Below are 24,925 nucleotides of genomic sequence, written 5' to 3' on the forward strand. Positions count from 1 at the left end.
GTATTACTATCCCAGCATTCTTTACTTTTCCATTTGGATGGAGTATCTTTTTTTTAATCTCTTCTTTTTTGGTTTATGTGTGTCTTCAGACCTGAGGAGTCTGCTACAGGCAGCATATAGATGGGTCATACTTTTTTATCCATTCAGCTACCCTATGTCTTTTGATTGAAGCATTTAGTCAATCTGCATTTAAAATAATTATGGCAGGCATGTAGTTATTGCCATTTTTGTACTTGTTTTCTGGTTATGTTTTCAGTTCTTCTCTGTTCCGGTCTTAATCTCTTTGTTTCTTCCCTTGTTTTTTGATGGATTTCTTTAGTTTCACATTTGGATTCTTTTATTTTTTGTGTATCCATTGTAGCTATTTTTGATTTGTGGTTACCATGAGGCAAAAGTTCCCACTCTGTGGTCATGCAGTGTCAGATGAGTATGAGCAGTTCTCCACTGGAGGCTGCCCCTACTTGTACTAAGTACATGGTGAAAAGCTATGTCAAAGATGGTTTCCACGTCCAAACACATCGCCCTTCTGCAACATCTGCATCAACAAGACAGTGTCCTGTGCCAAGGCTGACAAGCTCTAAGAAGGTATGTAGGGTGCCTTTGGAACACCCCAGGACACAGTGGCCACAGTACACATTGGTCAAGTCATCATGTCCATCAGCACCAAGCTAAAGAATAAGGAACAGACTGAGGCCCTACACAGGGCCAAGTTCTAGTTCTCTGGCCAACAGAAGATTCACCTGTCCAAAAGGTGAGGATTTACTAAGTTTAAAGTCAATGAATTTGAACAGATGGTGGCAGAAAAGCAACTCATCCCACTTGGCTGTGGGGTCAAATACATCATTAATTATGCCCCTCTGGACAAATGGCAGGTCACAGAATCACAACAGCCTTAGCGTTCTCCACTGCTTGTTCAAGCCCACCATTAAATCCTCCTTTCCAGTCTGTCAATCAATCAATCAAAAAAAAAAAAAAAAAAAAAGCACTCCATTTTCACTTGCCTGTCACGTTTTATTTTTTGTTGCTATATTTAATTTCTTTTTATTTTGTATATCCCATAACTATTTACTTATACCTGATATTCTTTTTACTACTTTTTCTTTGAACTTTCATACTAGCTTTTTAAAGTGACTGATCTAATTCCTTTAACATATATTTTCTGTCACCAGTGATTTTTTTTCTTTCATATATTTTATTTCTAGTTGTGACCTTTTCCTTTACCCTTAACAGTGACCCTTTAATATTTCAGGCCATTTTACTGGTTATGAACTTCTTTAGAGTTGTTTGCTTGTCTGAAAAACTCCTTATCGCCCCCTTCAAGCCTCAATCATAACCTTGCTAAGTAGAGTATTCTTGATTATAAATTTTTATTCTTTCAGCACTTTAAATACATCCTGGCACTCCCCTCTGGACTGCAAAGTTTCTGCATTAAAATCAGCTTATAGGCTTATAGGAGTCCCCTTCTATGGATATATGATTAGCTGTTTTTCTCTTGTCTTTAAAGTTCTCTTTTTATCTTAAACTTTTGCCATTTTAAATATGATGTATGTTGGTATGGGAGTTCCCTTTGATTGATATATGATCAGCTGTTTTTCTCTTGTCTTTAAAATTCTCTTTTTTATCTTAACCTTTTTCCATTTTAAATATGATGGACCTTGGTATGAGTCTCTTTGGGTTCATCTTATTTGGGATCTCTGTTTCCTATTCCTGGGTATCTGTTTCCTTCCCTAGGTATGGATATTTTCCACCATTATTTCTCAAGTAAGTTTTTTGTTACTTTCTTTCCTTCTGGGAACCACATAATGTGAATATGGTTGATGTTTCACAGATGGCTCATACACTCTCATTTTTTAAAAATCCTTCCCTTCTTATTGCTATTCTTATGGGGGTAATTTCTACTATTTTATCTATCAGATTGTTTGTCCCTTTATGTCATCTCATCTGCTTCTGATTCCATAAAGTGTAACTTTTTAAATTTCAGTTACAGTATTGAGCTCTGATTGATTCTTTCTTGTATTTTCTAAGTCTTTGTTAAAGCTTTCAGTGAGTTCCTCCAATCTTTTCCTGAGTTTGGTGAGCACCATTAGGACAGTTTCAAATCTTTTATCAGGTAAACTACTTATGTCTGTTTCACTGAGGTTTATTTTTTCCTGGGGTTTTATTTTGTTCTTTCATTTGGACCACATTCCTCTATCTCATTATTTTTATTTCCTTTACATTTCTATAAATTAAGAGAAACAACTACCTGTCCTAATCTTGAAGAGGCCTTGTATGGGAGCATTCCCTGTGTAGACCACTTGGGCCTAAAGGCTTTTGTGGCTGGCTGGGGCTGCAGTGGGCACCAACAGGGGTTAATCCCTGGGGAACAATATGCCCAATACTGCAGTGGTGGGACTAAAGAGCCTGAAGCAGGCCCAGTCCAGGGGCAGCCCCCTGCGAAGTACTGTGTATAAGGCTGCCTTAGAAGGATAGCTGGAGCTGGAGAGGACATGGTCCAGGAACAATCCCTGAAGAGTGCTGGGCTGTAGGCTACCTTGATGGGGCAGCTGAAGATAGAGCAGTCACAGGCCAGGAGGAGTCCTGGGGGGCAACTCCAGGCAATGGTGATCATCAGTGCCTCCAACCCAAGCCAGACCTCCAGCAGTTCCCTGTCATTTTGGCAGCAACTTCAGGGTTAGTAAACAGATTTCCTTTACATATACTCTAGGTGCCTTTAAAGTTTTTTCACTGTTTCCCAGAGTGAGTGTGTCTGCATTTGGATGCCTCAGCAATATATCTTTCTACTGTAGATCATCCTGAAAGAGGAGAGAGTCCCATGGATACTGTGTTTCTGACTTTCCTACTAGTTTCTATGTGGTTCTTCGATTGGTAGCATGAGCATATTGGGCCCTCAGATCTTCTTCAAGAAGAAGTGTACTCTATGTAGGTGTAGATCAGTGTGCTCAGGGGAGTAGGTAAAGACAGCGTCTTCCTGTGCCACCATATTCCTCAATCTACTTTATGTTTTCAAATATAAATGCTCACTGATAAAGCTTACTCTGAAAACAAGCGCATAAAACTCAGAAACATTGCATGTTCAGTTCCAGACCATCACAATAAAGCAAATAGACCAATAAAGTGAGTCACATGGCTTCATGGTTTCCCAGCACTTGTAAAAGTTATGTTTATATACTATGCTTGCTTGCTAAGTCACTTCAGTCGTGTCTGACTCTGTGCAAACCTATAGTTCATAGCCAAAAAGGCTCATCTATCTGTGGGATTCTCCACACAAGAATTCTAGAGTTAGTTGTCATGCCCTCCTCTAGGGGATCTTCCTGACTCAGGGATCGAACCTGCATCTCTTACGTCTCCTGCACTGGCAGATGGGTTCTTTACCACTAGCTCCACCTAGGAAGCCCTTATATACTATCCTCTAGTCTATAAGTATACAATACTATTATATCTTAAAAAAACAATGCACATACCTTAATTAAAAAGTAGTTATTGCTAAAAAATACTAAACTTCATCTCACTGAAGCCGAGTCATAATTGCTCTGGCTGGTGGAGAGTCTTGCCTCCATGTTGACGGCTGCTGACAGTCAGGTTCCTAATAATGGGGTGTCTGTGGCGATTCCTTAAAAAATTTAGTTTGCTGCATCAATAATAGCTCTTCGTTCCATGAATGATCTCTTTGTAGCATGTGATGCCATGTGACACCATTTTATTCACAGTAGACCTCCTTTCAAAATTGGAGTCAATCCTCTCAAACCCTGCCACGGATTTATCAACTAAGTTTAAGAAAGGTTCTCAAGTCTCTGTTGTCATTTCCACTATCTTCACAGCATCTTCATCAGGAGCATATTCCATCTCAAGAAACCACTCTCTTTGCTCATCCACAAGAAGCAACTCTTCATCTCTTAAAGTTTTATAATGAGATTGCAGCAATTCAGTCACATCTTCAGGCTCCAATTCTAATTCTAGTTCTCTTGCTATAATATTTCCACATCAGCAGTGACTTCCTCCACTGAAGTCTTGAACTCCTCAAAGGCATCCATGAGGGTTGGAATCAACTTCTTCCCAACTCCTGTTAATGTTCATATTTTGGACCCTTCCCATGAGTCACAAATGTTCTTAATGGTACCTAGAATGGTAAGTACTTTCCAGGTGGTTTTCAACTGACTGCCCAGATCCATCAGAGGAATCACTATCTATGGTAGTTATAGACTTACAAAGGGTACTCCTTAAATAATAAGACTTGAGAGTCAAAATGATTCCCTGGTCAATGGGCTACAGAAAGAATGCTGTGTTAGCAGGCTTGAAAACAACATTAATCTCATTGTACATCTCCATCAGAGCTCCTGGGTGACCAAGAGCAGTAATATTTTCAGAGTAATCTTTTTTTCTGACCAGTTGGTCTCAACAGTGAGCTTAAAATACTCAGTAAATGATGCTGTAAACAGATGTGAGGTTATGCAGGTTTTGTTCCATTTATAGAACACAGGCAGAGTAGGTTTAGCAAAAGTCTTAAGGGGCCTAAGATTTTCAGAATGTACTGTCTTCAACTTGAAGTTACCAGCTGCATTAGCTCCTAATAAAAGTCAGCCTGTTCTTTGGTGCTTTGAAGCTGGACATCCAGTTCTCCTCTCTAGCTATGAAAGCCTTAGGTGGCATCTTCTTCCAATAGAATACCATTTTGTCTCCACTGAAAGCCTATTGTTTAGTGCAGCCACTTCATAAATTATCTTCGCTAGATCCTCTGAATGACTTGCTGCAGTTTCTACATCACCACTTGCTGCTTCAACTTGTCCTGTTATGTTATGCAGATGGCTTCTTTCCTTAAACCTCTGAACCAGCCTCTGCTAGCTCCAAAGTTTTTTGCTGCAGCTTCCTTGCCTTTCTCACACTTCTTACAAATGAAGAGAGTTAGCGTCATGCCCTGGATTAGGCTTTTTAGCTTAAGAGAGTGTTATGGCTGGTTTGATCTTCTATCCAGACCACTACAACTTTCTCCATGTCAGCAATTAGCCTGTTTCACTTTCTTATCATTCATGTGTTCAGTGGAGTAGCACTTTTAATTTCCTTCAAGAACTTTGCATTTGAATTTACAACCTGGCTACTAGCTGTTTGGTGCTAGAGGCCTAGTTTCGGCTTATCTTGGCTTTCGACATGTCTTTCTCATTAAACGTAATAATCTCTAGCTTTTTATTTAAAGTAAGACACAAATGAGTCTTTCTTTTACTTGAACATTTAGAGGCCATTGTAGGGTTATTAATTGGCCTGATTTCAATACTTTGTGTTTTAGTGGATAGGGAGACCTGAGGAGAGGGAGAGACACAGGGGAAAGGCCATTTGGTAGATCAGTCAGAACCTGAACAGCACAATATTTACCAATTAAGTTGCCTATCTTACCTGGGTGCGGCTCATGGCTCCCCAAAACAATTACAATCGTAACATCAAAGATCACTGATCACAGAGCACTATAACAAACATAATAGTAACAAAAGAGTTTGCAATATTGTGAGAATTACCAAATTGTGACACACAGATACAAAGTGAACAAATATTATTGGAAAAATGGTACCAATAGATGTGCTCAACATAGAGTTGCCACCAAACTTCATTTTGTGAAAAACACAGTATCTGTGAAGTACAATAAAACAAGGTATGCTTGCTGTGAAATAGTAATGAATCAAATATTCTGAAGTAGTTTATATACAGTCATTTCATCCTTACAAACTACCTAATATGATACTAAACTAAAACACAAAGCTGTAGATGCTGTAAGGTAAACTTAAATGACTTATTCAAGATCCTGTTTCTCAAAAAGACCAGAAAGCTAATGCAAATCAATTAGATATCAATTCTTTAAAAGAAAGTGAAATATGTAGTGAAAAATGATAGCTCAATTACAACCATCTACTTATTTATTAATAGTATCCATTTCCATTTCGAGGTGCAACATGTTGGTTCCTTAATACTTCTAATTCAGGTTTTACATTTACTATAAGAAAGTGATTTTGGGGAGAAATTTCCTGGCAGTCCAGTGGTGAGGACTTGGCACTTTCAGTGCCAGGGCCCAGGTTGGATCCCTGGTCTAGAAACTAAGATCCTGCAAGTCACAAAGCATGGACAATAAATAAATAATATATACCGGTATATATGACCATATGCTGTGATCTATTCAGCCTTATATAGATCTAGATCTAAAGAACAAAAACGGATTTTTATCATCTATTTGTTCTAAAAAATGTTTCTGATCAACTATACATGCAGAGAGCTGCAATAAATGAAATACATCCATATATGAATGACTTTTATTTGACCACAGAGAGCTACACACTAGAGGAATAGGTGAAGTTCGTCATTTGGAACCCACAGCTTTCCCTGTCTGCGGGGAGCGAGCTCCGCCTCTGGCAAAGGTCATGAGGAAGGAGGCTTGGCATACGCAAAGGCGGGATCAAGCCTCAGGAGTCTCCCTGGAAATTCTCGAGCAATCTACCCCCAAAACCAGAGTCTGCCTACTTTCTGCTTTGTGCTTTCACCTACACCTCTGACTTTACGGGGGGCTGTCCCCCACTACTGCTCTCTGAAAAAAGAGTTAGCTTACAGCTCCAGTTAATAATTCTTGGGTGTGACAGTGTTTCAACCTACAAACTCCTTTGGAAGTCCTCTAGCCTGCCTGAATAGGTTTTTTCCGGCAACATGTGATTGTTCAGAGCCTCCCAACTGTGAGAGGCAGGAGATGTTCTAAACTGTCTAAACACAGATTCCTTTGAGTAGTTAAAAGATTGATTAGAAATTGTATTGGTGAAGGGTTTTTCACTTGTTGGGCCAATGTTTGCTGCTAAGTCTCCATATCCCTTACCTACTGTGTCCTTGGCGGTGTATTGATTGATATAATGGGTGTATAGAAATGTAAGCAGTTGCCTCAATGTTTGTAATCTTGGACCCTTGAGTTAATTCTTTTCTTGATTGAGCCCACCTCACCTTTGCCCTATAGGAATGCAACTTTCTCCAATGCTTTTTGGAGGCTGGCGCCTGACTTTAGAATAATCACCTTTAGAGAAAAATAAGTTTCTTAAAATGTTAACAGGCTTCCTGGCCAGAAGATGATGTAAATCACCTAAACTTTTGCATATGATAAGTTTGAAAGCCTGACTTCGATAAGGATCAGGAACTGCTGTCTTTGCATGCCTCTACCCCTTCCCCCATTATCCTCTATGCACAACTTAAGGTATAAAACTGCTTTGGAAAATAAAGTATGTCCTTTTGTTCACCGGAATTTGGTCTCCCCATGTCGTTCTTTCTTTCACCTTCTGGCTGAATTTTTCCTCTGAGGCAGGGAAGCTTGTCAAGCCTACTAATTTTGCCTGGGCTTCTAAGATCCAACCGGGGAGGCCTTAGTGTCTCCTCTCCTTCGGGAGAACGGGAGGAAGCCTGCGGCCTTCGTAGGTGACATTAATTCCCTGCTTTGGAATTTTATTCAGCCTCTTTTCTTCACTGAATTTTCCTACTGAGCTATCCTTATTTCAACCGCTTTTCTCCACTAAATTTCCTCACTGAGCTATCCTCATTCTATTACTCTTTATATCCTTAATTAACATTTAATTAAGCAATTGTCTCCTGATCTTCGCCTACGCCGTCTCTCCTTCGAATACCCTGGATCAGCCGGGGCTGGTCCCCGGCAGGTGGCGCCCGAACAGGGACTTTCGAAGGTAAGCTCCCCGCACCTGTCTACATTTATGTTCATAACATGTAGCAACCTACTCTTTGCTCCAGTTCTTTATAGTCTTTTCCATATTTCAGCAAATACGGCAAATGATAGTATTAGGTTGGTGCAAAAGTAATTACAGTTTTTGCATTGTTGAAAATTGCTTTTTGATACTGGAATACATTCTAAATAAATGTGGTCATCACTTCAATGTGCATTTCTTGCTTTATGCTTTTTTGCTAGTGAGTTATGACTTACTATTTTACATTTATTTTAGACTAGGGAAATGATATTAGACAAAAAGCAAATTCAAGCGATTTTCTTATTTGAGTTCAAAATGAGTCATAAAGCAGTGGAGACAACTCACAACATCAACAACACATCTGGCTCAGGAACTGATAATGAATGTATAGTACAGTGGTGGTTCAAGAAGTTTTGCAAATGAGACGAGAGCCTTGAAGATGAGCACTGTGGCTGGCCATTAGAAGTTGACAAGGAACAACTGAGTGGATCACTGAAGCCAATCCTCTTTCAACTATTTAAAAAGTTGCCAAAGAACTCACTGTCTACCATTCTATGGTCATTCATCATTTGAAGCAAATTGGAAAGGTGAAAAAGATAAGTGGGTGCCTCCTGAGCTGACAGAAAATCAAAAAAAATCGTTTTGAAGTGTCATCTTCTCTTATTCTATGCAATGACAACAAACCATTAATTAAACAGATTGTGATATGTGACAAAAACTGGATTTTATATGACAACTGACAATGACCAGCTCAGCAGCTGGACCAAGAAATAGCTCCAAAGCACTTCCCAAAGTCAAACTTGCACCAAAAAAATGTCATGATTACTGATTGGCAGTCTACTGCCCATCTGATCCACTACAGCCTTCTGAATACCAAAGAAACCATTTACACCTATGAAGTATGCTCAGCAAATCTATGACATGCACCAAAACCTGCAATGCTTACAGGCAGCATTAACAGAAATGACCCAATTCTTCTCCATGACAATGCTCGACCGCACATCGCACAACCAATGCTTCAAAAGTTGAATGAATTGGGCTATGAGGTTTTTCTCTCATCCACCACATTCACCTGACCTCTTGCCAAGAGACTACTACTTCTTCCAGTATCTCAACAACTTTGCCCAGGGAAAATGTTTCCATAACCAGCAGGAGGCAGAAAATGCTTTCCAAGAGATCGTCGAACACTGAAGCATGGATTTTTATGTTACAGGAATAAGCAAACATTATTTCTCGTTGGCAAAACTGCATTGATTTTAATGGTTCCTATTTTGATTAATAAAAATATGTTTGAGCCTTGTTATAATGATTTAAAATTCACTGTCTGAAACTATTAATTATGTTTGTACCAACCTAATACTTATAATTGCACAACAGGAAAAGTGGAAGAAGCTCCTCATTTCTGAAAGCAACCCAGCTGCATTAGACCCCATCTGTACTTCCAACTGACAAAGGGATCTATACATCAACATACTTTTATGCAACCCATTTGGAGCACAGTATGAAACATACTGGTTAGTCTATTCTCTTTTCTCTTAACCATGCTGCTGCTAAGTCACTTCAGTCGTGTCTGACTCTGTGCGACCCCATAGACGGCAGCCCACCAGGCTCCCCCGTCCCTGGGATTCTCCAGGCAAGAACAATGGAGTGGGTTGCCATTTCCTTCTCCAATGCAGGAAAGCAAAAAGTGAAAGTGAAGTTGCTCAGTCATGTCCGACTCTTCGCGACCCCATGGACTGCAGCCTACCAGGCTCCACCGTCCATGGGATTTTCCAAGCAAGAGTACTGGAGTGGGGTGCCATTGCCTTCTCTGTCTCTTAACAGTAAGTTACATGAAAAACTTCAACAAGAGTATTTTAGGAAAAATCAATCCCAGGAACACATAAACTATGAGCTATTTATTTCTAATTATGAGATGAGAGACTAAGGAAAATTTAAGTGAAATGCAGATCAGGAGACCAGAGGAGAAAACAGCAGGAGATTCCCACTACCTTACATGTTAACCATTCCTTTAAGTATACTTTAAATCTAGCTGGAATATGAACACTGCTAAGCTGACTTTATGGGATAGCAGGGGACAAAAACAAGAAAAGAGGGACTGCTTTGGTGGTCCAGTGGTTGGGGGTCTACCTCCCAGTGCAGGGGACATGGGTTCAAGCCCTAATCAGGGAACTAGGTTCCACAGGGCAACTAAGCCTGCACACCACAACTACAGAGCCCAGGCACCGCAACTAAGACTCAATGTCAACAAAAATAAATAAATTAACTAAAGTTTAAAAATAAGAAGAAAAGAAATTTTGTAATTTAATTTATACTACTCCCCTGATTTCTCAGAGAAGTAAGCCGAGGTCTATTGTTAGGCTGCCATCTGTTTATTCTAAGGAGGTACTGAAGAAAGAAATGTTTATCAGGGATTCACCAAATTTGTTCAGCTGCAGGCCTGAGACCAGCTAAACTTGTCTGTTCATAGGATCATTCACTGAGCTGGCAGCCACATCTCCCTTCTCTTCACAGATGGTCTATACTTTGCTCCATGATTCACAAATGCCACATATTTAGAGTTATTTATACTGTTGTGTCTCTAGATATTTTAAATATTCACCTATCTGTTCCTAGCACTCGAGTTTCTAAACATCTAGTCAGACTGCTCTAGGAGAATGTGGAGCCTGAGTACTCATCCTTCAAATGTAGAAACGAGTAAAGAGAACTTAAGCCACTGGGAAGTTCAATGGAAGACTTTCACTGAGTTTATACTCATGCACAAGAGAAAGAAAGAGAAAGCGAAGTAGATGACACAACTGTACCTGATACAAGGGAAATCTAAAGTAGACAATAAATATAGATTATGAAGAATTACGAAGAAAAAAGACTAAAACATCAAAACTAGCTTTACTGTATAAAATGAATGACAATCACAGTTTATTACCTGAAATGCTTACAGTTATTTATATGTAGTTAAGTGAAATCATCATGGTGGGTTTAAAATAGGATATATCTAGGTCTGAATCCTCTTCTACCAATCATTTATAAAGATATAATAATATTGTGAGGCTGTTCAAGAATTAAGTTAGCTAACACATAGAGTGAAAATAATATAGGATTTAGGCATATATGTATAAATAAATGTTAGCTTTTCTTTTTTCCCTTCTTCTTAAATACCAGAGAGAGCACAATGGTTTGCTTCTACTTCAGCATTCATTAAACATTTGTTGCTATTATGTGTATATGATTATCCTAGATGCTTACCAATTGTGGAAAGATATTCCTTTGAGCCCATTGGTGAGGATAATTAATACTGGAAAGAAGCATGACTTTACAATGACATGATATTTTTTAAATCAGTGTTCCATGATATATGTAAGAATTATTAGACTCACTTTCTTCCAGTTTTAAAGAAACTGAGGGATTGTTTCCTGTTTCATCCACATTTCCTTCACCACCTCCTCGAGATCTTGAATTCCATACTTTAATCACTTCAACATCATTGTCACTGCCACTTCCACTTGAGCTACTATCTTTTTTTCCCTTTTTCCCCTTTGCTTTTTTCTTTCTAAAAAAGAGAACAAATTCAAATGATTAGAGAAACACAGGAAAAATACAAGTGCCAATTATTAGAGGACAATCAGCAAGTTGGGATTTTAAACATGTCAACACAGGGCACAAAAAGTATTCAATTTACTTTGTATAATCATCAGAGCTTAAACTCATGGAGGTTTCATCGGAATCTGAAGCTATAAATTCATCCATACTGTCTTCATCAAAATATCCCTAGGGAAAAAAAATGAACATTTTAAGAATTTATTTCAATTTATACTGGAAATTATAATGATGATGTCTATTTCATTTAAGGATAAGTTCATTGTTATGAGATAAGAAAGAACTGAAGAACTATAATATATTAGAAAAAATAAAGGAAACATCACAGATATGACTAATAAATGCAACGTGAAGTCTTAGATTGACTCATGGAAAAGAAAAGGGATGTAAATACAAAAACTGATGAAATCCAATTAACCTCCATTGTTTAGTTACTAGTACTTATGTGAATTTCTTAATTCTGACTATTTTACTATGGTTATGCAAGATGTTAATCTATGACAGAAGAGACAAGAATATACAATTGAAAAAAAGCAGTCTCTTTAATAAGTGGTGCCGGGAAAACTGGACAGCTATATGTAAAAATGAAATTAGAACATTCCCTAACACCATACACAAAAATGAACTCAAAATGGATTAAAGACTTAAACGTAAGGCTGGATAATATAAAACCCTTATAGGAAAACATAGGCAGAACACTCTCTAACATAAATCGCAGCAAGATCTTTTTTGACTCACCTCTGAGAGTAATGAAGATAGAAACAAAAATAAACAAATGGGACTTAATTAAAATTTAAAAAGCTTTTGCAAAGCAAAGGAGACCAGAGACAAAAATGAGGTACTATGTCACACTGGTCAGAATGACAATCATCAAAACTCTATAAACACTATATACTAGAGAGGGTGTGGAGAAAGGGGAACCCTTTATACTGTTGGTGTGTGTGTGCTTAGTCGCTCAGTCATGTCTGACTCTTTGTGACCTCATGGATTGTAGCCTGCCAAGTTCCTCTGTCCATGGGAATTCTCCAGGCAAGAAAACTGGAGTGGGTGGCCATGCCCTCCTCCAAGGGATCTTTCCAACCCAGGGATCTAACCCAGGTCTCCCATATTGCAGGTGGATTCTTTACTATCTGAGCCACCAAGGAAGCCTTGTTAGTGGGAATGTAAATTGGAATAGTCAGTATGGAGAACAGTATGGAGGTTCCTTAAAAAACTAAAAGTAGAGTTGCCACATGATCTAGCAATCCCAGTCCTGGGAATATACCTGAAAAAAAACTGTAATTCAAAAAGTGTACAACAGCCAGGACATGGAAGCAACCTAAATGTCCACTGACAGAGAAATGGATGAAGAGTATGTGGTATACAATGGATATTATTCAGCCATAAAAAATGAAATGATGCCATTTGCAGCAACATGGATGGACCTAGAGATTATCATTCTGAGTGAAGTCAAACAGAGAAGGACAAATATTGTATGATATTGCTTATATGTGGAATCTAAAAAAAGGGTACAAGTGAACTTATTTAAGCAACAGAAATAGAGTCACAGGTGTAGAAAACAATCTTATGGTTACCATCAGGAAGGGAATAGGGGATTGGAATTGACATATACACAATACTATAATAAAGACCTACTGTACAGCAGAAAGAACTCTACTCAATACTCAGTAATGACCTATATGGGAATAGAATCTAAAAAAGAGTGGATATATGTACAACTCATTCACTTTGCTATACAACAGAAAGTAACACAACATTGTAAATCAACTATATGCCACTAAATTTTTTTTAAAAATTAACATTTAACACTCCTTCCATAATCACAATTCATTCAAACACAGAGTAATTAACTAGAAATAAAATAGGCTGAAGTACTGTACCATAAAGAAAAAGAAATCTGAATATACAGTAAGTCTATACAGATCAACCTTTTTCCAAAGTTATTCTACTTACTACAGATACCTTTTGATTAATTTTAGGTTAGTTAATTTACCTTATTTTCTTTACTAATGTAGTCCAGCTGCAAACACCATGGATGAGTCCAGATTCTACTTAACATTTGAAAATCTTGGAAAAGTTTTGCACCTGCCTTTCCTCTTCCACCTTCGCTGCTATTACCTACACCTGATCAAAAGAAAAAAAAAAAAGAGCTAACATTAAGACATAAGAATTCTCTAGCTCAACTAAGGTGTTTCTGTATTAGGACCTTAGCTTTACCTGTGCATCAGAATACTCTGGCCCTGTAGAGAAGCTAACAGGCCCTCATTTTTAGACTATTTCAAAACACACAAACAGGATTACAAAAGAAATCCAACATACAGAAATCATCAAAATGTTAAAAAAAAAAAAAACTTGTGGTATAATGATATGCAACCTTATTAATGCATTAAATAACAAAATATAGTAGTAAGTTTAACAATGGCCTGAAATTCTGAAGTACTGATAAAGGCAAATAAGTTTGATTTATGAGTAACAACAATAATATGTAGAAATATTTCTTATTTCTATTGGTAACAAAGTCACAGCTATCACTAATACTACTATGGTTTAATAACTGGAAAAATGCCATATTTTTGATAGAGGTTAGTGAAAACAGGCAGTATTTTCTTATTCAGGTCCTAGATTCTATCCATGTGCTCTAGATTACAAATTCCTGCTTTAGATAAAGCCACTCTCTGTACACAGTACTTAAGCAAAACTCTTACGTCAAAAACCCAGTATTTATAAAAAGTGTTTTTCAAATTGAAAAAATTATTTATTTTGCCCAGAGAAACTTCAACAATATATTTTTTATATAAAAATGAAGTAAAAACGAAATGAATGTACATTTCATTAAGATGACAAAATTATCAAGGGGGTAAAACACAAAAGAACAAAGTTGGTCTTTTAAAAGAACAGTATTTAAACAATAACATTTTTCTGTCCACAGTTTTAAAAGATCTAAATTCACATCTCCATGAGGGACAAGATGTATATTCAGTGATGATATGAAATATGAATAAAAAAGCATAAAAATCCAGTACTTGCTATTTTGCCTGATTAGAGGTATTGCCACTGTGTATGATAGAAATCATTGCTGTGAAAATGAGGCATCTAATTTTTTGATAGCATTCCCTTATAATCCTTTTATTTCTACAAAGACATAAAATGAGTCTTCTTTTCACCTGAACACTTAAAGAGGCTAAGGTATGCCTGTATCTTGTTCTGGTTTTGATTTACATTTCCCTGATAGCTAATCATATTGAGCAACATTTAGAGAAGTGTTTCTCAGGCAAAGGGTACATCAGAATCACCCAGAGGAATTATAAAAATGCAGCTGCCTAAGCCCTACTCTAGAACCATTGAATCAACCTGTAATGTGTGGTACATAGATCGATTCATTTTTAAAGACAATAGGAGTTTATTGTTCTCTATTTATAAGAGTACAATTCAGTGGCATTAAGTATAATCAAAACATTGTACAACCATCAGCACTCTCCATTTCTAAAACTTTTTCCATCATTGTTAACAGAAAACTCTGTACCTGTTAAATGAATCTGACTCTTCAAGTCAATTCTAAATGTAATCACACAGTATTTGTCCTTTTGTTTCCAACTTATTTTACTTAACATGATGTCTTCAAGTTCCATTCACGTCAGAATTTCTTTAAAAGATTGTAATATTCCATTGTTTGTATATATCATATTTTGTTAATCTATTCATTACTTGATGGACACTTTGATTGCTTCCATGTTTTTGGCTATTACAAATAATACTGCTATATAAACATGAATTGGTAAGTATCTGTTTTGCATTCTTGCTTTCAATTATTTTGAAAGTAGAATTTTACCTAGAAGTACAATTGCTGTATCACATGGTAATTCTCTGCTTAACCCTTTGAGGAATTGCCACACTTTTGTCACAGCACCTACACAAGTGTTCTAATTCCTCCATATCACTTCCAACACTTATTATCTTTATTTGAGAGTCATCCTATTGGGTGTGATGTGGCATCTCTTGGTTTTATTTGCATTTCTTGAATAACTAGTGATAATGTAGAGCATTTTTTAATGTGCTTATCAGTCACTTGTATATCTTTTTTGAAGAAATGTCTATTGAAAACCCCTATGTCCATTTTTGAACTTTGTTTGGTTTTTTGTTGTTGTTAGGTTGTAAGGGGCTTCCCAGGTGGTGCTAGTGGCAAGAACCCGCCTGCCAATGCAGAAGACCTAAGCAACACAGGTTGGATCCCTAGGACGGGAAGATCCCCTGGAGGAGGGCAAAGCAACCCACTTGCCTGGAGAATCCCATGGACAGAGGAGCCTGGTGGGCTACACTGCACAGGGTCACAAAGAGTCAGACATGACTGAAGCAAATGAGCACATGCAGTTGTAAGAGTTCTTTATATGTTCTGGATATTAATCCCTTTTAGGAAAATGACTTACAAATATTTTCTTCCATTCTGTAGACTGTTTTTGTATGTGCTCCATTTCTGCATGCCTAAGACAATGTATGGATTTTAATTTAAGCTAAAAATCAGGCTGTTTTAAAACTAAGTATTCACATTTATAAAATCTAAAGTGTTTACTGAAGACAGAGGCTTACATGTAAATAGAAACTTTTGATGGAAAGTGAAAGTTTTAGCTCCTCGGTTGTGTGTGACTCTTTGTGACACCATGGACTGTAACCCACCAGGTTTCTGTCCATGGAATTCTCCAGGCAAGAATACTGGAGTGGGTGGTCATGCCCTCTTCCAGGGGAAATTCCTGATCCAGGAATCAAACCTGCACCTCTAGCACTGCAGGCAGATTCTTCACTGTCTGAGCCAACTGTATTTTTTAGAGAATGAAGGAAAATTAAGAAGATACTAATTTTCTTGAAATTCATTAAATTTAGTCTCTTATGACTTTAATTCTGCAAATATTAAATATACTATAAACTATTACTACTAAACTTACCATCAAATTGTTGCTAGTATTAAAAGAAAAATTTATATGAACTTCTTAAAGCTAAGTTGAATATAAAAAGAGTCAAAGAAACAAAAGTATTTTTGGACTATGTAATCAATAAAGTATCAAAGATTTTAATTCCAAGTGAGACAGGTGACATTTTGGGAGAAATATTTTGATGGTTTCTAGTGAGAATCAAGATAAAGCAGCTTTTAATATAATCCATTTGGCCTTTTATGAGAGTTTTTTTCAAGGGGTTATTAACTCAGGTTATTCTACTTTAAGGAAAATAACATCACATTTAGTAGGGGGGAAATTCCAAGACATTCTCATGTCTGAAAGACTGATGGCACCAGATAAATTAACAACCATACCTTTCTTAGTTAAGAAGCTATAGCAGTTAGTACTTTAGATATTTATTCCTATCAATTAAAGTCATAAAAAATGAGGCTCCCTTAAATCTTAAATATTGCACTGCTCTTAGAAAGAGTATGTTTTAATATCTATACATGAGCTATTAACATTTTGCTGTTGGTTATTAAACACAACTGATTCTTTAATATTTTTAAACAGTACGTTCCCCACAATGAAACAAAATTTTAAATATTTTGGAGAAAATATTAAGTGACCAAATTTAGCACCTTTTATTATTCAGAGAGTAAAGTCTCTCTGATGTTGAGAGGTCTCAACATCCCTCTCTTTCTCACTGGAATGACTATATTTAGTTAATGATGTCTGCATTTTTTGTCATTCAAGTCCAAATGGTACAATAAATCTAATAGCTTATGATTAACATACAAATGAAAATGTGTGCCTTATTAGAAATGATCTCCTTTCAAAAATCAGTCCGAAAATTGTTTTAAAAATAAAGCAAAAAAATCTCTATAAAATACAAACATTCGAAACCTGTTTTCCCCAAAGTAGAACAACTGTTGAGGACCATCATCATTATTCTATTTTCTAAAGTAGAAATTATCTGTCACAAAGAGTGTTATTTTAACCACTAATATGAAGCATCACTGTAATGTGTGTGTATAAACCTCCACTCTCTATTATTCTTTGATCACTTGTTGTATCGAAAATGGCTGAAGAGTACCTTCTAACCTATAGCCCCTAAATAAATCTGGCACATCAACTGGGGAAAGGTACCAGAATAAAGTGACGAACAAGTAAAAAATTTCACTCCAGACCAAACAGAAACTAACGTTTTGCTCTGTGAATGGTGACAACCTTGGACAAACACATATACAAACACCTGAATTTATTGATGATGAAACAGAATCTATCTGCTGTATGTTTTAAAAGCACATAGAGCGACTTTCCTGGTAGTCCAGTGGTTAAGATCTGCCTTCAATGCAGGGGACATGGGTTCAATCCCTGGTCCAGGAACTAAGATCCCACATGCTGTGGGGCAACTCAGCCCACATGCCACAACTAGAGAAAAGCCATCATGCTGCAACTACATAGCCCACATGCTCTGGAACTCACATGCCACAAGTGAAGAGAAGCCTACGTGCCGCAACAAAAGATATTACATGCCGCAGCTAAGATCCAATATAGTCAAAGATAAAAAAAATAAAGTTTAAATAACAACAATTAAAAAAAGCATATGGAAAAGAGTATAAGTTCCTCATAATGTAATCACTCAGAAAATAACCTGTTATTAACATATTTGTGTATTTTAGGCATTTCTGTGTATTTTTATTGTAACACTGGGACATAATATATGCCCTGCTTTGTATTTTGCCCCCCTTTCCCTTCAACATTTGTCAACTTGATACCTAAAAAACCCATTTCATGAGTTTGACTTATAGGTCTTTTATTAATGTGGTTGGATATTTTTTAATAATACACTGGAATTTTATGTATCTTCTTCTTTGGATTTAGTCAAATACATAATATTTTATGAAATAAAAGCTCTTTACAAATTAAGGCATTATTGATATATTCTATATATTTTTTCACTAGTTTGTTCCTTAATTTTATTTTGAGAATATTAGCTTTTTAATGAGAAATATTTTTTGTTTTTATAATATAAACATACCATTTTACACAAATTCAAAATTGCAAAAGAACAACTGATGTGGTAAAATTACCACGACAGCATTCTTCAGAAAAAGAATGTCTTAAGAAAGAAAAAAACAATAAACTAAGTCTATTTGTTACCTGTTAAGTGATCTAAGTAGTACTGATAGAGTTTGCACTGAATAGGAGTCATTCTCACAGCTAAAACATACTCATGCTTTGGAGGTAAAAACTTTGTTAATGCTGTATAATCTTTCCTCTGTAATTAATAATAAACAGAATGAAAATTAGTTAAATATATGACAGGAATTAACTGCTCTAAGAATCATCACTGCTTGCAACTAAAAAGTGCACACAAATAAAAGGTACCAGACATATAAGAAAACATTTACTTAAATATAATTACCCTCTTTAATCACACAATGATCCCATTTAATTGTAGTTAATGTATTTCATGTGACTACATAGTATGACTCACTGGTAAAAAGATACTGCAACACACCAGGCAGGTTTTAAATTGAAGTGGCCATACTACCAAATGAGCAATTTAGGTTTTCAAATGGTCTCCTCTATATAGAAAAAAAGAAAAGAAAAAAAAGGTGGGGAGGGGATACAGTAGGTAGTGCTAGCAAAAAGAATTGCTTTAATCATACAGTAAAACAGATGAATCAAAGTCCAATGCAGTCTGAGTTATCCTTTGGGTAAAGTGTGCAAACATGCCAGAGGATAACATATAACATCAGGGGGAATGTTTGTCCAATTGAGAAAACAAGCCATGTATAGGCATTCTTAATATAGGAACAAGAAAGAAAGAACACTAATGTGATAGATACAAATAACTACCTAAATCAGAAAAATGCCACCTAGGTAGTAGCAGTAATACAGAAATAAGAGTACCTGCTAGTACCTGTGGGTAACCTGAACAAACAGAATGACTTTACCTTATATAACGGGAGTACAGTCAGTCAAAAGGACAGCCTATCTCATCTGTTATATCCATTAACAGCTGGTGTCTTAAGAAAAATAAAGAACTGAGATCTATTAACTGCTTGCTCAGTCTCTATATCCTTATCTACTCATTAACAATGGTTTACTGAAGATCTATGTGTAAAGAACACTATTAGTCCATTAAAGTTATTGTATGTACTTGGAATTAATAAAACTGTTTCTTCAGGATTACTTCTTTCATAATTCATAAGTGCCTTTCCTACAACCATTTCAAACAAATGAGGTTTGGAATACTATATTATAAATTCTGGTGAGCACAGAAATCTCTATCATAATAGCTGTGGTCCTTATACATATTCCCTATCATAAGGATGAGAAAAATCTAAACATTAACATATAACCATATACAGCTATACATCCAGCAAATGAATTAATCAAGTATGTTCTAAACTTCTCAATGCAATTTTTTTAAAGTTCAATACTAAATAAACTTTGGAAAAGAGTGCAAGAAGATTTAACTGTAAAACTACTGAAAGGAGACAGAAAACACAAAATAATTCAAGTTTAAATTCAGAAAACATTTTGAGATTACAGTATAACAAAGTAACAATATATTATTACTGTGGAATGTACTTGTACCTGAACACATCCAGCTAACATTTCATAGAGAATGTGAGCTCGTTTTTTCATTACTCTGACATCTACCATGGTAGAATCTGCACACTGACCATTTTGGATTGGATTTATAAACCGATTCCTGAATTCCTTAATGGATCCAAGCAAATTTTCTTTGATAAAGTTAACCATGCAATGATCTAAGAAAGAAGATATTAGTTCATTAACAACAGTAACAGCTAAAAGAACTGAGAAAATTTCTCTGACAAAAAGCTCATGTCAAAAATGCCTGCCATGGCAGCATTAGAATTAAGATACAAAGAAAGAACACCAAACTGAGTGTAGACTAAACACTGGTTTATCAGTCTGATCTAGAACTGGATTACCTAAACCAGATGAGAACTTCAAATAAAACCCAATCCAAAATTCTAGACTGTTTAGGAAATTAATGTTTAGGAAAAACAACACCTAGAACATTTTATTCTAACTCACTAGTCTTTATAATACATATTGAGTATAAAACAACTGCTCTGTAATTCTATGACTTTATGATCAGCAAGCATATCTTGTGAAAACAACATAGATACTGAACCAAAATAATAAAATCAATTAATAAGCTACTAGATCAAATTTTGAATTAACTGATTTAGTTCAAGAAGTCCTAAATAATTGCCCTATGCTGTACAGGACCACAACGTGAAACAGGGCAACATTCTATAAATGGGGAAAGAAAAAAGGGGAAAACTGGAACAGACCAAAATAAAGATAAAATATAGATATATAGTATAGATAAATATAAAGAAAGATAAAGTGAAACAGTAACCAGTATTACAAATAATAAAACAGAAAACATTAACTATAAAAATACTGAGAATGGAAATAACATAAAAATAACAAAAAAATTTAGAACAGATTACAGTGGAATATTTCAATTTGTTATTTGCTGCATAACTCATGTTCCCTCTTTAGTGTCATCACAAACATATGAAAATGAGGGAAACTCAAAAGTCACTTCTCTGGGTTCACATCATTTATCCTCAGCCTCAGCAAACTGTATTCTGACATGAATTCAACACAACTATCCTCCAATCTCCACCTTCCTAAAACTTTCATTTAGCATAGCATTTCTTTCCAAGCTCCTAACAGTAACTCGTCCAAAACTGGATACATTCTTTTACACATTGACTCACACTCAATTAGGTTATTTTGAAGTGGTGTTCCCGTTAAAATAATTCTCCTCCTTGATCGTATAGAATTCATAGCTTTTGAAACAGCAGATGCTTCATTTTTTAGAATATGGCCTTCATCACAAACAACAAAGTCAGGTCCTAGAAAAACAACATTTAATACATAGTAAAATTAAAAGCACAATCCATTTAAGTAAAGTTAAACACTTTACAGTGCTGCTCTTATGGAAAGATGCTGTGGAAACAACATCCTGATAAGAACAGTTATATTTTATCTGCTGCTGTATTTGGTTAATGTGGTACTAACAGTATTAATTTTATTAAAGTGCTATTATGATGGTACTTAAGGACCTCTGAATAAGAGTACAATATAAGTTAAAACTACCATTTGAGATCAAGAGTAACTTATATATACTAGAAAAGACAAATTACAAAAGCTACATTCAAAGAAACACTATAGAAATCACAATAGACCAAGTACTACTTCCCATTTGACTTACTTCACAAAACTAGTAGTCATTGCTGGGAAAAAATTTAACTGATAAAGGACAGCTAAACTGACTGTTACATGGGTATGGAGGTAGGAAGAAAAACCTTGTCCAAGCTACAGATCTCATACCAGAATGGGTAAAGTATCCTATAAACACAAATCGCTTGCAGGTTAATATACACAGCCTTGACGTACTCCTTTCCTATATGGAATCAATCTGTTGTTCCATGTCCAGTTCTAACTGTTGCTTCCTAACCTGCATACAGGTTTCTCAAGAGGCAGGTCAGGTGGTCTGGTATTCCCATCTCTTTCAGAATTGTCCACAGTTTATTGTGATCCACACAGTCCAAGGTTTTGGTATAGTCAATAAAGCAGAAATAGATATTTTTCTGGAACTCTCTTGCTTCTTCAATGATCCAGTGGATGTTGGCAATTTGATCTCTGGTTCCTCTGCCTTTTCTAAAACCAGCTTAAACATCTTGAAGTCCAGGTTCACGTATTGCTAAAGCCTGGCTTGGAGTTTAAGCATTACTTTACTAGCAAGTGCTGCTGCTGCTACTGCTAAGTTGCTTCAGTCGTGTCCGATTCTGTGCGACCCCATAGACAGAAGCCCACCAGGCTCCGCCATCCCTGGGATTCTCCAGGCAAGAGAACTGGAGTGGGTTGCCATTTCCTTCTCCAATGCATGAAAGTGAAAAGTGAAAGTAAAGTCACTCAGTCCTGTCCGACTCTTAGTGACCCCATGGACTGCAGCCTACCAGGCTCCCCCGTCCACGGGATTTTCCAGGCAAGAGTACTGGAGTGGGGTGCCATTGCCTTCTCCATACTAGCGTGTGAGATGAGTGTAATTGTGCGGTAGTTTGAGCATTCTTGGGCATTGCCTTTCTTTGGGATTGGAATGAAAACTGACCTGTTCCAGTCCTGTGGCCACTGCTGAGTTTTCCAAATTTGCTGACATATTGAGTGCAGCACTTTCACAGCATCATCTTTCAGGATTTGAAACAGCTCAACTGGAATTTCATCACCTCCACTAGCTTTGTTCATAGTGATGCTTCCTAAGGCCTACTTGACTTCCCATTCCAGGATGTCTGGCTCTAGGTGAGTGATCACACCATCCTGATTATCTGGGTTGTGAAGATCTTTTTTGTATAATTCTTCTGTGTATTCTTGCCACCTCTTCTTAATATCTTCTGCTTCTGTTATACCATTTCTGTCCTTTATCAAGCCTATCTTTGCATGAAATGTTCCCTTGGTATTTCTAATTTTCTTGAAGAGATCTCTAGTCTGTCCCATTCTGTTGTTTTCCTCTATTTCTTTGTATTGATCACTGAGGAAGGCTTTCTTATTGCTCCTTGCTATTCTTTGGAACTCTGCATTCGAATGGGTATATCTTTCCTCTTCTCCTTTGCTTTTCGCTTCCCTTCTTTTCACAGCTATTAGTAAGGCCTCCTCAGATAGCCATTTTGCTTTTTTGCATTTCTTTTTCTTGGGGATGGTCTTGAACCCTGTCTCCTGTACAATGTCACGTACCTCCATCCATAGTTCATCAGGTACTCTGTCTATCAGATCTAGTCCCTTAAATCTATTTCTCACTTCCACTATATAGTCATAAGGGATTGATTTACATCATACCTGAATGGTCTAGTGGTTTTCTCCACTTTCTTCAATTTCAGTCTGAATTTGGCAATAAGTTCATGATCCGAGCCACAGTCAGCTCCCAGTCTTGTTTTTGCTGACTGTATAGAGCTTCTCCATCATTGGCTGCAAAGAATATAATCAATATGATTTCTTTGTTGACCATTTGGGGATGTTCATGTGTAGAGTCTTCTCTTGTGTTGTTGGAAGAGGGTGTTTGCTATGACCAATGCGTTCTCTTGGCAAAACTCTATTAGCCTTTGCCCTTCTACATTCTGTACTCCAAGGCCAAATTTGCCTGTTACTCCAGGTGTTTCTTGACTTCCTACTTTTGCATTCCAGTCCCCTATAATGAAAAGGACATCTTTTTGGCTGTTAGTTCTAGAAGATCTTGTAGGTCTTCATAGAACTGTTCAATTTCAGCTTCTTCAGCATTACTGGTTGGGGCATAGACTTGGATTACTGTGATATTGAATGTTTTGCCTTGGGAACAAACAGAGATCATTCTGTCATTTTTGAGATTGCATCCAAGTACTGCTTTTTGGACTCTTTTGTTGACTATGATGGCTACTCCATTTCTTCTAAGGTATTCCTGCCCACAGTAGTAGACATAATGGTCACCTGAGTTAAATTCACCCATTCCAGTCCATCTTAGTTCACTCATTTCTAGAATGTCAATGTTCACAATTGCCATCTCCTGTTTGACCACTTCGAATTTGCCTTGATTCATGGACCTAACATTCCAGGTTCCTATGCAATATTGCTCTTTACAGTATCGAACCCTGCTTGCATCACCAGTCCCATTCACAACTGGGTGTTGTTTTTGCTTTGGCTGCATCCCTTCATTCTTTCTGGAGTATTTCTCCACTCATCTCCAGTAGCATATTGGGCACCTACCGACCTTTGGAGTTCATCTTTCACTGTCCTATCTTTTTGCCTTCTCATAAGGAATACGTCAAGGCTGTATATTGTCATCCTGCTTATTTAACTTACATGCAGAGTATATCATGAGAAACACTGGGCTGGAGGAAGCACAAGCTGGAATCAAGATTTCCAGGAGAAATATCAATAACCTCAGATATGCAGATGATACCACTCTTATGGCAGAAAGTGAAGAAGAATTAATGAAAGTGCAAAGAGGAGAGTGAAAAAGTTGGCTTAAAGCTCAAAATTCAGAAAACTAAGATCATGGCATCTGGTCCCATCACTTCATGGGAAATAGATGGGGAAACAGTGTAAACAATGGCTGACTTTATTTTTCTGAGCTCCAAAATCACTGCACATGGTGATTGCAGCCATGAAATTAAAAGACTCTTACTCCTTAGAAGGAAAGTTATGACCAACCTAGACAGCATATTCAAAGGCAGAGACATTACTTTGCCATCTAGTCAAGGCTATGGTTTTTCCAGTGGTCATGTATGGATGTGAAAGTTGGACTATAAAGAAAGCTGAGTGCCGAAAAATTGATGCTTTTGAACTGTGGTGTTGGAGAAGACTCTTGAGAGTCCCTTGGACTGCAAGGAGATCCAACCAATCCATCCTAAAGGAGATCAGTCCTGGGTGTTCATTGGAAGGACTGATGTTGAAGCTGAAACTCCAATAGCTTGGCCGCCTGATGAGAAGAGCTGACTCATTTAAAAAGACTCTGATGCTGGGAAAGATTGAGGACAGGAAGAGAAGGGGACGACAGAGGATAAGATGCTTGGATGGCATCACCAACTCGATGGACATGGGTTGGGTAGACTCCAGGAGTTGGTGATGGACCGGGAGGCCTGGCATGCTGTAGTT

At 36.9% G+C, this 24,925-nt stretch overlaps 1 protein-coding gene and 1 pseudogene across 20 annotated transcripts in view; one reads left to right on the top strand and one right to left on the bottom strand.

Annotated features, from left to right (window-relative positions):
- Nucleotides 1–24,925, bottom strand: part of ATRX (ATRX chromatin remodeler) — a 284,412-nt gene that overhangs the window by 81,956 nt on the left and 177,531 nt on the right. For 19 of the 20 annotated variants that reach the window (XM_086387280.1, XM_086387277.1, XM_086387288.1 and 16 more), the window contains 6 exons: nucleotides 21,016–21,153; nucleotides 19,850–20,025; nucleotides 18,404–18,521; nucleotides 13,303–13,433; nucleotides 11,392–11,480; nucleotides 11,090–11,262 (listed from right to left, as the gene is read on the bottom strand). In XM_086387280.1, coding sequence (XP_086243406.1) covers nucleotides 11,090–11,262; nucleotides 11,392–11,480; nucleotides 13,303–13,433; nucleotides 18,404–18,521; nucleotides 19,850–20,025; nucleotides 21,016–21,153 — 825 coding nt within the window. Of the gene's footprint in view, nucleotides 1–11,089; nucleotides 11,263–11,391; nucleotides 11,481–13,302; nucleotides 13,434–18,403; nucleotides 18,522–19,849; nucleotides 20,026–21,015; nucleotides 21,154–23,134; nucleotides 23,264–24,925 lie in introns of those variants that run through there. The other variant, XR_015158787.1, reaches the window with a different exon arrangement.
- On the top strand, nucleotides 340–961 carry LOC147340663 (large ribosomal subunit protein uL16-like; annotated as a pseudogene).

Source organism: Bos grunniens, chromosome X (genome assembly GCF_055505025.1).
Source record: "Bos grunniens cultivar Pamir isolate PY7600 chromosome X, Bosgru_T2T1.0, whole genome shotgun sequence".
NCBI classification, from domain to species: domain Eukaryota; kingdom Metazoa; phylum Chordata; class Mammalia; order Artiodactyla; family Bovidae; genus Bos; species Bos grunniens.